At 45.1% G+C, this 15,405-nt stretch overlaps 1 protein-coding gene across 1 annotated transcript; it reads right to left on the bottom strand.

Moving 5' to 3' along the window:
- Positions 1-4,210: 4,210 nt before the first annotated feature.
- GPHB5 (glycoprotein hormone subunit beta 5) lies at positions 4,211-6,486 on the bottom strand. The gene is made up of 2 exons (XM_009515456.2): positions 6,283-6,486; positions 4,211-4,408 (listed from the first exon to the last, which is right to left on the bottom strand). Exons 1-2 carry the CDS (start codon positions 6,484-6,486, stop codon positions 4,220-4,222), a joined length of 393 nt encoding a protein of 130 aa, XP_009513751.1. The 3' UTR covers positions 4,211-4,219.
- Between the last annotated feature and the right edge of the window lie 8,919 nt (positions 6,487-15,405).

The raw sequence follows: 15,405 nt of genomic DNA, 5'->3' as shown, positions 1-15,405 counted from the left end.
CTCAGCAGCCTTAACCAGCCCCTGCCTGAGGCACTTACTCACAGAGCAAAGACAAAGGGTGGCAGGGTCTATTCCTAACAAAAAGGCACTGCAGCCCAAATTCCTGGCTGCTATAAATGGATACGTCCCCAGAGGAGCCAGGACAATGCAAGAGAGCCCAGCACGTGGCCTGGAATATGTTTGATTTACCTGCCCCTGGAGTAAGCTGGTATTAGTCACCAGACTCCCCACAGCTAGACTTTATCTGGGAAGGAGCAGCGTGGAGGACCTGCACATCTGGGGTTAACAACAAGGTGCCGAATGCATGCTCCAGAGCAGAAAGTTCCTAAACTGCTGCATGCGAAAGCTGGGTGTATATAGCTGGGGAAGGATACCGCTATATAGCCCTGACGCTTTCACATTTCCCTGAGGATCCATTGCTGGCTACTGTCAGTGGCAGGATATTGGGCGAGACAGCCCCTTGCTCTGACCCAGGGCAGCGGTGCCTATGTTTTCATGCAAGTACAATGAGAGCAGGAGGGAGCTGCCTGTCCCGTCCCCCAAAGAGAAATCCTGTCAGTGCAGGAAACACGAATCCTGGGAGGCTTCCTGCCCACCCCCCCACCCCCCGCCACTGTAACTCAGGTTTGAGGATGGGGTAAAACATTGATTTCTGGCATGGTCAGTTGGCTGGGCACACCAACCACAGCACAGCAGCAAGGGAAATTGAACCTCAAGACCCAGTGGATTTTTGCAGCTGTCATATAACTGGAAAGTATTGTCAAAAATCAAAGCACTGCAGGACTGCAACTATTGCTGTTCTGGTTAAAAGAGCAACAACAAACCTGAGAAACTGAGCGCTGTGCAGGATACAGGTATGACTCATCACAAGGGACCTTACAGCCTATACACGCCAAAACACACTGGGAAGGGAAAAAAAAAAATCAGCTGCATCATCACTCCCAGTGTCCAAAAGGGAAATTGAGGCACAAAGAAATCCATTGATTTGTCCCTGCTCACCCAACATGTTCATGGCAGAGCCAAGAGCAAAGTACAGTCCCCAAATTGTATAATCATGCCTTTTTCATATCTGCACCTTCTCCTTTCTGAGCAGGTAGATGCAGTCATCTCCCTTCTTACAGAAAGCCTTTCACTGCAGCAGGCTTTTCCAGCTGTGGCTGCAGAGCTGCAAATGGTTCAACACTGAGGCTTTGCTCTCTGCTTTGCAAGTACAATTCTCCCAGGGAAGTCAAATTCCCCTTATACATGTAGAACAAAATTTCTTTCCCTTGTTTTCAGGTAGTGAACATCATGCTAGACTAAATGTGCAGTGGCAAATGACACTTTTAAGAGGTCCGCATTGCAGTCTGTGAGGGTTTTTGTCTGGTGCTGGTGTCCAGGTCAACCAACATGCTACAAAAAAGCAATAGGGGTTTTCATGGCAGAGATAATATGTGAGATGTGTCAGCTTCTGTGACAAACACTACTTGCAAACTTGTACACCAAAGACAGAAGGGCTATTTAACTGCTTTGGACAGGTGGGATAGTGAAATTTAAATTTGTGGCTTTAAGGAACATTAAAATGCCCCCAAGGAGATGAAAAAAGGCCTGGGAAGGTGCTTCTCATCCTCTGAAATACGTGAGATATTTGGACTGCCTGCAGATTCTGAGCAGGACATACCATCCCAGCTGCAGCATAAAGGATGTGAAAGCCAAAAGACCTGGTCACAAGTATCAAAATTGGTAGGAATTCAACAGAATAAAGACCTAGTAGTGTAAGAACTTCTGAAAAAAAAGCCCCAGATTTGCAATTACCAGCAGCAGAAATGAAGTTGGCTCCTTGAAACTCACTGTGATATGCCCCACTTGTGAGAACCCAGCTGAGCTGGACAAAGAGGGATGTGCACCAGTCAAGGTTGGTGGGCTCTGGCATTGGCTGTGCTTTTGTCACCCACAGCAAATCCACAGCACCTCCATTCGCTTTTGATCTCCTCCTTAAAAGACCAAATAGAAGTGTTAGCTTGGTTTCAGTCAATACATCCTTCCCACTCTTCCTCTTCCACCTCCCAGTCTGGCTGCTACTGCATCAGTCAAAACCCTCCTTCACACCCAGGAGTGTTTCCTTCTGAACACTTGCTGAGGTTTCTACTGTTTCACCATTTCTGGGTACAGCCCATATTTCCTGTCGGCTGCAAAGGAAGGAAGTTTGCCACTTTCTAACCCTACTTCTAATCTGGAGATGATAGCACAGCCGGCCTCCGTGAGAGAAATCCAGTGAAGGAAATGACCACATCAGCATCAAGGAGATGCTTTGCAGGTGTTCACAGCTCTGCAAAGAGTTTTTAGGAGCTTATACATATTCTACATGAGAAACCTCTACACATAAATAAAGAGGGACACAGTGCTTTAAATTGCTTTCATGATACCATTCTGAGGTTTATTAAGGACATAAAATAATTTGCAGGTTTCCCATAATAGTTGTGATGCCAGTTAGAACAATAACAATATCAGATGAATGGTGAGATGCCATTTGAAACAAAACACCAGGACTTTTTAAAAGGCAGTTAACCTCAGCAGCAGCAGCAAGCTGCTCCTGCTGCTGTTTGACACAGCAGTCTCCATTCAGAATTACAGGAGATAGTGTGATAAAATTGCCTCCTTCCTACTCAACCACAGCGCAGCTTTTACAGTTCTGCAGACAAAAAAAAAAAAAGTGACAGCAACTAATAAACTACAGTTTAAATTAAGTCTGTCTCAGCAAGGGCAGGACACATGGAGAATTTTCAAGCCTCCATCCCTGGAAATGAAGGCAGCAGCATCCAGAAGACAAGGCACTTAGCTGGGGAGAAGGCAGGTGCAGATATTAATCTCAGCAGCAATTCTCTCCTAATGGCTATCTGAGAAGGTGCCTTTGTTTTGTAAGCCCCTGCGAGCCCCTCTCACCTGGCAAATCTTCCCATTTTCATATAATTTCCCATTTCGTTCAGGGGAGAAATGAGGGGTGAACACGAATCCATCCTCCTCCAGGTGGGAACCAGACAACAAAGGTGCTTACATGGCTGTGGGCACTGGGGAGCTGTAGTGGCAGCTTCCAGGTGTGTCCTAGTTCGTAAATAATGGGCCTGAGGGGGGGGTGAACCACCCTTTGGCATGCCCACTCTCTTTCCTGTCCTGGGCTTGTCTCACCCATGTTGGCCACTCCACAGCTTTCCTGTAAGCACGTCTGGCTGCCCCCCAGCTCTGTGTGCATCCTCAGAGGAGCAGGGCTCCATGGGGCTGAGCAGCACAGGGAAACGTGGGAACACCCACCACCTAGCTCAGGGGCTCACTGAAACCAAACCATGATCGTCATGTTTTGGCTTGGTCCCTCTAACTCTGGAAATTGTCTGGAGAGACTCCTTGGGCTCTGCAAAGTCTCACTGATTTTATACAAAAGCAATTCCCCTCCTATCCCTGGCCGAAAGCAGATAGGAAAATATGGCCTTTTGGCTTTACAGATTTAATGTGTTTCTCTTTTTTTCAAGCAATTGTCTCTTGTAAGGCAAAATTTTTTTCAATAGAATACCTCCAATTGAGCAAATCACTGAAAACATGTGCTTAACTGTAAAAGTCCACTGATATTAAGCAAAACACCTAATCACAAGCTCAAGTACTTTGCTGAGTCAGGGCTGAGTATGCATTCACTCTAATTTCAAGGTAGCAATTTGGATCCCCATTTCACTGGACTTAAGGCCTTTTCTTTGACTGTTATTCCTGATAGACCTCAGGGTAAGAACTAACGGGGGCGGGGGCAAGGTGGCGGAAATGTTGGCAATTGCATTTACATTACTGGGAAGGAGCTAAAACCCAAGAAGAACAAAGAGGCCGTAACACAGGCTGTAACGCCTTTGTGGCCTGTTTCCACCCCCCAGTGACTGTTTAGTCCATGTGCACTTTGTGCATGAAGAAAGGTCACGCAGTGTGAAAAGCCTGTAAGGAAAGGAAACTGCATCAATTTTTTTTCTTCCCACAGAATTTGCTGTTGGAAGGCTGTGTACTAAATTTCTACAGCTATAATTCTTTGAACAATATGAAGAGAGAGGATTAAGCCTCATCTGCCCAGAAAAGTCAATGATTAGGAACTTTACAGGGTGAGATCAAATTCTGGACTGACTTACACCCTCTGTAATGCTGGAGGCACTAGGGGTATGAAGCCAGAGGAGAATTTGGCCCCCTCTCGCCTAACCTGGGAAAGGAGAGCTCAGGCAGTCTCGCATTCGGTCGTTGCAGTGGAGCAGATGTCACAGTCGCAGCGGATAGCCACCGGGTAGGTGTAGAAGGGATCCACGTCAGGGGCACACTTGGGCAGCTTCACCGTCATCATGTTGGTCTCGTTATAGGTGCAAACGCGGTGGTGAGACTCGATGTAAGGTGGTTCCAGCACCGGCTTCTGTGGGGAAGAAATGCTGGCCTCAGGCAAGAAGCAAGACAAACATCTGGAGTCCCAGTTTCCTCAAGGGGCTTTAGTGTAAATAGGGGAGCCACTTGATCAGGTGGAAGGGACCATGGAAATAATTTTTAGGTTACATCCTTCAACACCTGCCTCTTGGAGCCCTGCCATGGAGGGGAGTAGGTATATGTGCGTGTTTCTGTTTGTTTAAAGCATAAAGCTCCGATTAAAGCTGCTGAAGGAAGACAAAAGCCTATCCAAAAAGCTGGTTTTCAGCAGAATACTAGTATTTCGACCAAATAAGCATGTCTGCCAAAAGCAGCTGCTTTCTTCCAAAAGGACTGATTTTCCATCAAAGAAAATGCTTTCTGCTGGAAGCCCTTCCATGTGCATGAGCTGCCTATGATTGGAGGTGCATCCAGGTGCCAAATGGCTGGTTTTTTCCTCAGCCAGACCAGTCTTCCCAGTCAGGCTGCACGTCCCACAAAGCCCAATGGACGTACTCCCTGGGGGATGTAGTCAGCACAGCAGCCAGCATAGAAGTCTGCAGTTCCTCATGAGAAAAACAGCTTGGTCAGAGACCTCAGCCATCAGGAGATGATGGGAACCTGAAGGCCTTGAAACCCACATTCGCATGTGGCATCAGGGTGGCATTGCTTGTGCTGAAAAAGGACTTTTTCCTTGACAGGAGCACCCATTTTCCAAAGATGCCAAGAAGAGGCAGAGCAAACAGGAAGGGGAGCCCGCTGTAATCCTCTCCCTTGTACCGGTGGGAAACAGCATAAGGTAACACAGCCAGTAGACATTTTAATATTTTCTTTCTCTCCCCAAGAGCCTGCCCTGGAAACTGACAATGATGGCATGGAAAAGAGAAGATGCAATATTTCAGCAAGAAGATATCGCCGTTCTGTGATATGCAGATACCTTCCCTCTTACCAATCCCCCCATCCAAGTACATTGTGGTGCTTTCTAGAAGCTGTTGAGCCTACAACAAGATGCATTCAATTTCACTGTGTCCCAGTGGTATTGCAGTATGCTGAGAGGTCTGTGCTGCCAGAGGAGCTTGGGAGTAGGGGGAACCAGGTGACAAGAGGTCCCCTGAAGGAACCTTATCCCACCAAGGAAATCTGGCCACCACACAGTGAGAGAGGGCAGTCAGAGCTGGAACACTGAGCCTGGCTCCTCCCCTGCTCACTTATACAGAGCCCTTGTCTTCATGTGGACAAAATCCCTCTGGAGTCACTTGAAGCTTCCCTGAATAGATTAAACTAGGTCTGGGCCCCTGAGCCTCCCAGAAAGGTGAAGAGAGTCAGAAATTTTTTCTCTGAAGTGTGTGTAGATGTACTTATGCTCTTTCGTTCTCCCTCTCTACCTCCCCAAATCATAACTGCTTCATATTTGTACATGGCTGTGACTTAAAACAGGACCAGATTAGAAACAGGCATTATCTTTGGGATTTGCTTTTTGGAACAAAATATATTACCCACCAACTGGGAGCTCCATCTTAATCTCAAAGGAATTTTTTCCAGTAAAGTAATAAAGGCCTCTTCTCCTTTAGTGGTTAAGCTGTAAGAGGCTTTCAAATTGCGTAATAACAGTATTACATAAGTGCTTCATTAATATAATCACATGATGTGCATCTCTCTTTGAAGCCGTGGAAGGAGGGAGGAAAGAACTTACAGCAAAGTGCTCCGCTGCTGACAGCAGTGGCGAGGGGGCCGTGGAGCAGGACGCAGCCCTTGGATGTTTCATAGGTAGCTGAAAACTGCTTAATGTTTAGTGTGATTTTTTTGAGGGATTTTCTTAGGGGAGGAGAGCACCACCCAGGGATGTCGGGACCAGCCAGCCACCCTCAGTCCCAGGCGCAGCCTCACCTCCCAGGTCTCACAGCGTCCCCAGCACGCGTCCGTTGTCACCCGCAGCCCCTTGCAGCCGGGTTTCTTGGCCAGGAAGGTGAACTCACGCACAGCACAGCCGATGAAGGTGCGCAGGTCAATGGCAGAGGTCTTGAGCGTGCCGCCACTGCTGGCCAGCAGCAGGAGAAGCAGAGCGCCCAGGATCACGCAGTGGAGCTTCATGCTGAGGCAGAAGGGAGAGAAGCAGAGCATTGGGAGAGCCAGTGCAGTCCAAGAGAAAAGAAGTGCAAGTGCACAGGCTCAGCTCCAGAGCTGGGATGCCACCTTCCTCCCGTCAGACACACTGTTCCCCGTCCTCATTCAGCCCAAGAGAAGATAGGCAGATGTACAAATGAAGGGCCACCTACTCCCAGAAGGGGAAAGTCTTAGTGAAAAGATCTAACAGAAAGCAGTGGCACGCAGACGTTCCCTGCAGAGCAGCGGGCTTTGCCTGGAAGTGAAAAAGCTACTCACCAGTGCCTCAGACCCACTGAGGCACTCCATATCATATCATATCATATGAGGCATCTCCATATTGCAGGTTCACTTTGCAGCAAATGCCTTCCTACCACCCCAGCTGGGTTGCCCTGAGCTTGCCCCACACCAGCGGGCCTTTAGTGGCTCTCTCAGTGCACACACGTGTTGTCAGCTGAAGACCCTGGCAGTACTGGCCCGCAGGGTCAGTCTGAAGGGGCTCCGTCTGTCTGTCATCCACATCTATGAGAGGTGGCAGGTTCCTACTTTGCTGCACAGGGAGGAAGCAGCATGGCTGCAGGTCCATACATTCAGCAGCGTTAGGTCTGTAGGTAACACCCGCATTTTGATGAGAGCACTTAATCCTGGTTTTATCCCACTTATCTTTTAGGATCCAAGTGTCCCCAGATTTGTGCTATAAACTCTGGAGAGAGATCAGCACGTCCCAAAAGTGTTACTGGAGTTGCCATTACCAATACCCTGAGCGCTGGACTTTTGCTAGTCCGCTTCCAGGGATGCAGCCAGAGAGGCAAATGCAACTGTTGGTTGTCTGTCCTGCACACACTGCCCTGAGAGCCAGCTCAGACCCAACCAAGGCTGCTAAGCCAGTAAACAGAGCTGGTTAGATGGAGGGGACATGGCCAAGGTGACCAGAGGAGGCTTGAACTCCTTATACTTTCCAAGCATCCAGCATCGGCCAAGTCCCTCTGATACTTGCTGCCTTTCTATCTCAAACCATCAGTGAAGAAAAAACAGATAAAGTTTTCAGAGAGACTGGTTTTAAAAAAAAAAAAAAAGCTGGAAAGTAGCTGTAAGCCACAAGATCCATTCTATACCTCACGTTCTTGCACTGCATTTAAAAACATATCCACCTAGAAACCCCAGACTTGACATTTAACCTTGAGAAAGAAAGCTACTGTGTAGGGCACACAGACTTGCATGCGTTGGGCTGTGTCCTCAGCTGGATAACATTTAAGTTAAATGAGCTCGGCCTGCCTTTTGCCCGACTGATGTTTGAGTCTCTAGGCTCCTGTTAAACCAAATACTTTAAATTTGCTAAATCAGAGTTTTAGATGAGCACATGAAGTTTGCTACAGTGAACCCTTCATATACGTGGCGATGCATACACTGTAGTCTTACATGTGATTAAATGAGTGTATGTTCACATATAAGCTTCAACAGAGTGAAAAAAAAAAGCTAAAATTCTTTATTTTTAAAAGCAGACATTTGAGAGCAAAAGAGACAAACTTCAGAACAAAACGAAGATTTATTCTTTGCCACTTTAGCAAAACCTGGTGTTTTATTCATGAGCCAGAGCCATGACACAGAGCAAACACAGAAGCACACTCACCTACCTTGTTGGAGTCAGATCTCCTTTTGCAGTTTTAAATTGCAGATGGTGTTTCAGGACGTCAGAGTGAGCAGCAGGAGACCTGCACAGCAATCGTTGTCAGTTTTGTGCTCAGCAGACCTCCCTAGCAGCTGCTACGGGGTTGCTTTATTGCTCAAATTTATAGAAAGGCTTTTGTCAATCAAGGCAAGACAGAGGCAGATCCTTACTTGAACTACCCAAGGCATCAAAGTCATTGACTGTAAAGCAAGCCTCTCCATTCCAACAGCAATTAGCTGAAAGGGTATTTTTTCATAACATCAGCCCTGAAACGAAAAGAGCATCTTGTTGAGTGAAATAATGAGCATGCACTGGGGCAAAATGGGTTTTCTTCCTGTAGTGGAATTTCAGCAACTTTGCGAGGAATCTGGAGGCTGGCTCTGAAATAATGATTACCCCCCTAATTAACAAGCCCTCAGTAAATGCCCTGAAGGGAGACTTTGCAAATATTTGTGTGAACAAAACCCTGTATTTTTATCAACTGCATAAGACCTTTTTTTACCTGATTGCTCTGTACAAGCAAGAGCAAGGGATGGGGGAAGAGGTGTGAGTTTGCAAGAAGAACAAATGTTCTCTTGACGAGACAGGCAGCTGTCAGACAGGTAAGCAGCACTGTGCAAAGGGAATTTGGAAATCGTGTCCATTGCCTTCGCCATGCAAACACAATTTTCAGCTATTCGTAGGGCAGAGAGAAGCCAAGGAACCTTGGTACTATGCAAGTTTGCTGGTCAGTGAGTTCATAAAACATGAGCGGGTGAGAGAAGTGCAGCCATAAGCTCACACAGCGACCTTGGGGAAGTCACCTCCCTTCTCGGACACCGCTTGCAGCTGGACAGTGATTCCCCAGCGCTGACTGCTCCAACACCCAGGCACACCCAGAAAGTCACAGTAAGTGTTGGTGATTACAGACCCCTCAGGGTGCTGCTTTTAAATACAGCCACAGCAATACAACCCAGCCCTGAGAACAGAGAACACAGAGAAAACCTTGATTTAAATAAACTCCATCCTACGATGTTTTAGAGAAAACAAAAAAAAAAAACAAAACCAAACAAAACAAAACAGCATCTGTTGATGTCCAGAAAATGCATCTCTTATCAAACATGAAACAGTGATTACTGCGAGTTTGTAAACTTAACTTCCAAGTATCAAATGTATATTCCAGTGGGTTGTATTCAGGCCTTCTGTAGTATGAGCTACAGAAACCAGCAAATAGACATTCAGGAAATGTGATATTGGAGCATTCAGGACCAAACAAGGTATGTTACACAGGTGCTTTCCCTTTTTCAGGGTGAATAACCTGTAACTCGGGGTCCTTGTTTTGCTTCCTAGGTCAACAGCCTACATTTGGTGCAGAAGCAGGGCTCGTATTTATGCTAACACCTCCTGGGAACCCACAGAGCACTCGCTGCTCTTCACTATTCAGCTTGGAGCAGCCACTGCTTGGCTGATCTTCTTGCCACGACATGGCCCTGCTATTTCCCTGGTCAGTGAATTACACTGGTTATGTGCACACAAGCTGGCATGTAAAAGGCTGGTTATTCACCCTCAAGATTTGCATTTTCTCTCTAAATTAAGAAATGGTGATTGGAAGAAATGAAAGAGGGAAGCAATTTCCCACAGTCAAGAAAGCCTCACAATAACATCTCAGGACATTTTGCATAACTAAGGCCACTGTCCCCTCTTTAGAGATGACATCGCAGCAAATCTTTACCTAAGCTTACAGGATATGCTGGTGTGTACACCAACACAACCCAATCAGACCATCACCCTCACTGTTCTCTTTTAACCTTTTCCCTCCCCACAGTTACTCCTCTTAACCACGTACTTCTAATGCAGCAGCACAGGAGGTCCCTATCAGGACTCAGGTTTTATGAGCCATACAAAGACTCTGCCCTGGATCCTGCAGCAAGAGGGCTAAGCCTTGCACAGTGACACACGGAGGCACCCAAGTGCAGGGTCTTCTCAAGCCACGAGTCTCCAGGCATGACACCAGTCCCTCCTTCCAATCTCAGCCTTCAGGCCTTCGCAAATGCCTCCTGAAACACAGAAAAGCAGCAGTCGCTAAGTGCTGTTGCCATATTGTCATCGTGACAGGGGAAACAACTGCTTCAGAAAATTAATACAATTATCAGAAAACCAAACCAAACAAACAAAAAAAACCTCAAAACCAACCAACAAACAAAGGAAATTTTATTGCAAGAGGAAGGGAAGAACAAAGAAGAAAGGAACAGAATTTTTACTAGAAATTTGAAAATTGTCCTAAACGGGGGGGGGGGGGGGGAGATGTTTAAGGTCTTTCCCAGCATTCTCGCCTATTATTATTCACGGTCATGCTGGCAGCAAAGGACTCCAGCTTCAGGTGAAGACCTATCAGGTGCGATGTTGGAGAAGGAATACTGAATGGAGATATTGTGATTGTCTCCATAGATGTGATCACCAGACATGTCCTGGACACCTTTTTCTCCTATTGAAACCAATAGGTAAAAGCAGGAGATTCAAAACCAAATCAGATCACAGGGAGGTGAAGAGGAACAGCCAAAGTCTTGCCACCAATCTAAAAATATCAGCAACTTTCCACAAAAAAAAAAAACCTAAAACTTTTTTTGCTATAATTTTCACTGACCAAAAATAGAGCTAGAAAAGAAACCTTTAAAGGCTTTTTGTAAATATACTGTTTAAAAGCTCCTGACTTGCAGAGAAAGCAGGTAAAAGTGAAAAAATTGGTCATAAGTTCCCTTTATTTGATTCTGGAAGTGTGCCAGCAAAAATCAGCCCAAGATTAGAGACAGGTAGAGGAAATACATGCCAGATGGCAGATCAACCAGCTTTGACAGATCCCTCTTCTTCTATGGATTAGAAAAACAGGTGCTGGATTTTCAGTTTGTGTAATTCAGTTTGGATTCGCTGACTTCAGCTAACCAAGATTCTGTTTGCTTGTCTCCATCTGTACAGAATAACCTCATAAAGTAAAATGAAAGACAAATTGCAGACTCTTACTTATTTTCTCTTTTGAAAAATCCTGTCTGTTGATGGGACAGACACTGATTTGTAAAGGTTTGCATCATGTCTCAGGAAAGCGTAAGTGCTGGCTTTTTCCCAGGCAGATTTTTGTTGGCTTATTGTTTTGTGGGTTTTTATTTAATTAATAAATATACCACCTATAGGCACACTTGGCCTTCAGAAATTTAAAAGCTGCATATTTTTCCTTTCCCAGATCTTCTGAATTTATTTTAAATAAAAGGTGACATATGGACAAAAATTCTAAAGATTAATATGTCCACCATTTACCTGTCTGTTCTCTTTTTGAGACACAGAAGGAGACAGAAACAGATTGACCAGGGGAGCACACCTCATGAGGACTGCGCATCCACTTATCCACTCAGGCTTGTGTGGCTTTTCCTCTGACAGGCAGAACACAGACATCAAGTATGATGTTCAAGGTGTTGGGTTATGAGAGCTAGTAACTTATAGCCCTGCCTGCTCCTCAAGTAAATCTCATTGGCTTTGCACTAAAGCTGCCACGGGAGCCTGCTGCAGCCCTCCGGCATGTGTAACATCAGTGGTTAGAAAGTACTTCTCCTGACATGGCTTTGGACTTCTTGGCAAATCCTGAGAGCCCACCTTGGACTCCCAGTGACCCCAGTTGCTCTTGGTGGGACAGCACCATTCCCAGGCGCATTCCTGGGAGGTTTTGCCAGCAGGGACGATGCTTTGCTCCTGAACTGGCCCCTTACCGACCTGTCATTGGCAGAAGTCCCAATATACAGCCTGTGCACTCAAAAGGCTTTCTGAAAAACAACCTCTCTTGTTCAAAAGACCTCTGGGCTCTCAGCCTAAACCATGGGGGACTCCACAGCTGCAGGAGACCTTGGAGATGCGTAGGCTCTTCGCTGCCTTCTGGATGCAGCCACATGCTGTCTTTCCCTATCTTCTCTCCCATGCACAGAAAACACAGCAACAGTGAAGAGGTACTGTTCACTTCCACACCACATAAAACTCCCAAATTAAAACTACCCAAATTCTTAGCCATCCAGGGAATTTTTAATTCCATCCTTGTCCTTCGATGATGAGCCTCTCAACTTCAAACGTGCCCTAATGTATTTTTCCTAGTATTAAACATCTGCAAGGACTATTTATATTTCAGTAAGTCTCAAGATATTCCAGGTACTATGAGCAACGTGTCTGTATCCTGATTAATTCACAACTCAGAAAGAGAGAGAAACAAATAGTGGGGGGGAAAGGTGAGAGCTCACACGCAAGCAAAGCAGTACTGACAGTGATTATGTTAGCATTTTGTGTAGCATTTGGAGTAGGTTAAAAAAATTTATCAGCACTGTTTTAAAATTTTAAAAAACCCACAGTGTTTTCCAATGATAAATTATTGCTTTTCATATTAGGTGCCAAACTTCTGATTTCAGATTGAAAACACAGAGATTTTTTTTTTTCAACCTAGCATTACTGCGTCTGACCCGGATTTCTAGGTCTTTCTAGCAGAAGTAAAATTTCTCACAAAATTTTGTGGAGGAATGAATAAAATGTTTAAAACATTTCCATGTCAGCTCAGTTCACCCACTTCTTGTGGACATCAATGACATCGCTGAGTTCGGAGATGGAACAGAAGAACAGTTTGTGGAGGTCTTACAAAGAAAGAAATGGAAGAGAGTGTGGAGGGGTGAGGGCCTTGGATAGCTGAGGTAACATTACTGTGCAAACAGAGGTTAGAGGAGGAAGACTGTAGAATTAGGCAAGGAGGTACAGTAAGGAATGGGGAGTTACTGCACTAGAAGTTTGAACTGGAAAGGAGCTGAGATATGCTATGGAATGAGACAGGCCAAGACCAGCCGTGTCGAGTAGCAGGTACTGCAGCGAACCATGCAGGAAGCTGGTGGGCCAAGGAGAGCTGATAGCCATTCGGGCAAGTGAAGACAGTGACTGGACAGGAGATAATTAATGCCCTGCAGACAAGAGATTGGGGAGGGTGGCTGTAGGTTCGAGAGTAGGAGAGAAGGAGAAATGGAAGAGGACATGAGGTGGTTTGGGTTTGCTGGCCAAGTTCACAGGAGCAGGCATCCAAGAGAGGTTAGGATTCAGGCTAGAACAGAGAGAGTTATAAAACTATCAGGTAGGAGATGAAGCTATGTATGCTAGATGTAATTTGATGAACTTGCTGAAAAAAATTAGCACCAGAATCACTTTTCCTTATACAAGCTACAGTTACATTTTGTCTCAATAGCTTGTTTATTCTTTGCTGGTAGTTCTTAAAGAAAGATAACCTTTATGTCCTGAAAACAGCATTACAAACAAGTACGTTAAGATTCTTTAATGCCTCCCCACAGCTGCTGCATGTTTGTCTTGGAGTGTGTCTTTCTTTCATTTGCTACATTTCTAAAGGATGTGAAGAATTGGTTTGCAAAGTGACAGACAAAGTAGGTTTAACCTTGAGAGGGCCTGGCTGATGCGTAAATTAAAATCAAAGGAAGCGAGTAAAGCTCATAGAAATGCCCTGACAGAAATACTGCCAACTCTAAGTACAGAAAGCACAATGCAGCGATCAGGAAATGTATTGTCAGATGGTAATTAGATAAATGTGGACTCTCCCTACTAACAATGGGAGACCAGTCCTGGCTGAAGGTCTCGGGCACGCAAAGCCACTCCTCCTACTTTAGAAGACTTTCTGCTCATTTCGTTTCCTGAGCTTAACACAACACACACTTGTACCGGATGAATGAGCATTGGGGCGAGAAGAATGAAGTCAGAAAAAAGGATTTGTTGAGGCTGCTGTGAAACTAAATCACCCCACACTTAGGGGAATGACCCATCTTACGGAAAAGATAATTACTTCTTGCTGCTTGTGGAGGTATCTGTGTAACAAACCGCAGAATGGCCCAATGGACAGGCCTGCAAAATCTACCCAGTAGATCTAAATTGCTATGAAATAGCACCGCACTGACTGCAGCAATATAGTAGCTGCTCCAGCACAGACACTGCCTTACTAGCATTGCTGTTGCGAGGGAACTCTCAAACACTATTCATCTCCTCCTTTTCCTTCCAGACCTGGAAAATGAGGTCCAAGGGTGAAGCTCAACAGTAAGAAAAAAATGCTCATCCAGTTTGCTTGAGGCACGTCTAACCTGGTGAGATAACACCATTCTGCTGAAAAAGGCCTGTAGCTATGATGGTTTCAATCCACAAGGGATGTACTGAAGGCCCTACAGCCTCTAGAAGAGACGGACCTTCTAAAAATTGACTGTGAGCATCTCTAACATGCAGGTATTGCACCAAAGCCAAGGTAATTCCAATAAAGATAAATCCATAGCAGAACTGAAGGTTTAGTTCAGCTTCTTGATCATGACCTGATTTTATACAGTATGGGCAAGCAGTCTGTATTAGAGTTCAGATACATTTACTAAAATTCCTGGTTTGTGTGTTCATAATATATGTGGTACCTCAGAAAAATAACTTCTCAACCCTAAAATTCTGAGCAAAATGTTTTGGAAGAAAGACTGAGAAAGAAGAATGTAAAGACAAATAGAAAGTTAAGAATCTCCATGGTCAAGAAAAGGACAGCTTTCAACAAAATACACCCTGACCCGGTGGTGCAAGGATAGCCTCAATTTAAAAAAAGAATAATAATAAATTGATACAGCAGACCAGTTTCCCCGATATCTGTCCCAGTCTGAGTAGTGCAAATACTGATGTAGGAGTCATACTCCACAGCATCGGTAAGTTGCACATTGCAAAAATTAAGAGCTGTTTAAGACATTTCTCAAAAATTGACTGCTAGGAAGAATTTACCTGGAACACAGACATTCTTGAGGAGTTCCCTGAAGATTTAGGAGTTATCATATATACAGTGATATCAGGAAAAAGGAAAACCACATGTCTGGAGTGGATGAGGAGGAGAGTAAATGCACAGCCCCAAGTCCAGGCTGTGGAACTCCTCAGTCACAGTCCTTAGGAAAGTAAGGTGACTCCTTTCTTAAGGCTACCACATCTTTGCTCTGAAGTGCATTTGTCAAGCATAGCTCCTAGTAATAAGGATCAAAATAGCACTAATTAGCACTAATTAGGGGAAAAGTGGATTGTTCTCCTCGGTTTGTCAATCTAAATACATTATATGATCAGAACTTGGGAAAAAATGTGGAAAATATATCAATTTAAGACTTTTTTTTAAAAAAAAAAAAGGCAAAAACAGGGTCTGAAAACAACAGGCACCACGTAAACTTACAATTGACCAT

This window comes from Phalacrocorax carbo, chromosome 9, assembly GCF_963921805.1.
Source record: "Phalacrocorax carbo chromosome 9, bPhaCar2.1, whole genome shotgun sequence".
NCBI classification, from domain to species: domain Eukaryota; kingdom Metazoa; phylum Chordata; class Aves; order Suliformes; family Phalacrocoracidae; genus Phalacrocorax; species Phalacrocorax carbo.
The sequence above is the reverse complement of the archived record's forward strand: the minus strand, read 5'-3'. Positions and strand labels throughout refer to the sequence as shown.

Bases quoted from the DNA above. Each gene is read 5' to 3' on its own strand.
- GPHB5 (XM_009515456.2), bottom strand. From the start codon at position 6,486: ATGAAGCTCCACTGCGTGATCCTGGGCGCTCTGCTTCTCCTGCTGCTG. The intron at 4,409-6,282 runs GTGAGGCTGCGC...TCTTCCCCACAG, and splicing joins GACGCTGTGAGACCTGGGAG to AAGCCGGTGCTGGAACCACC.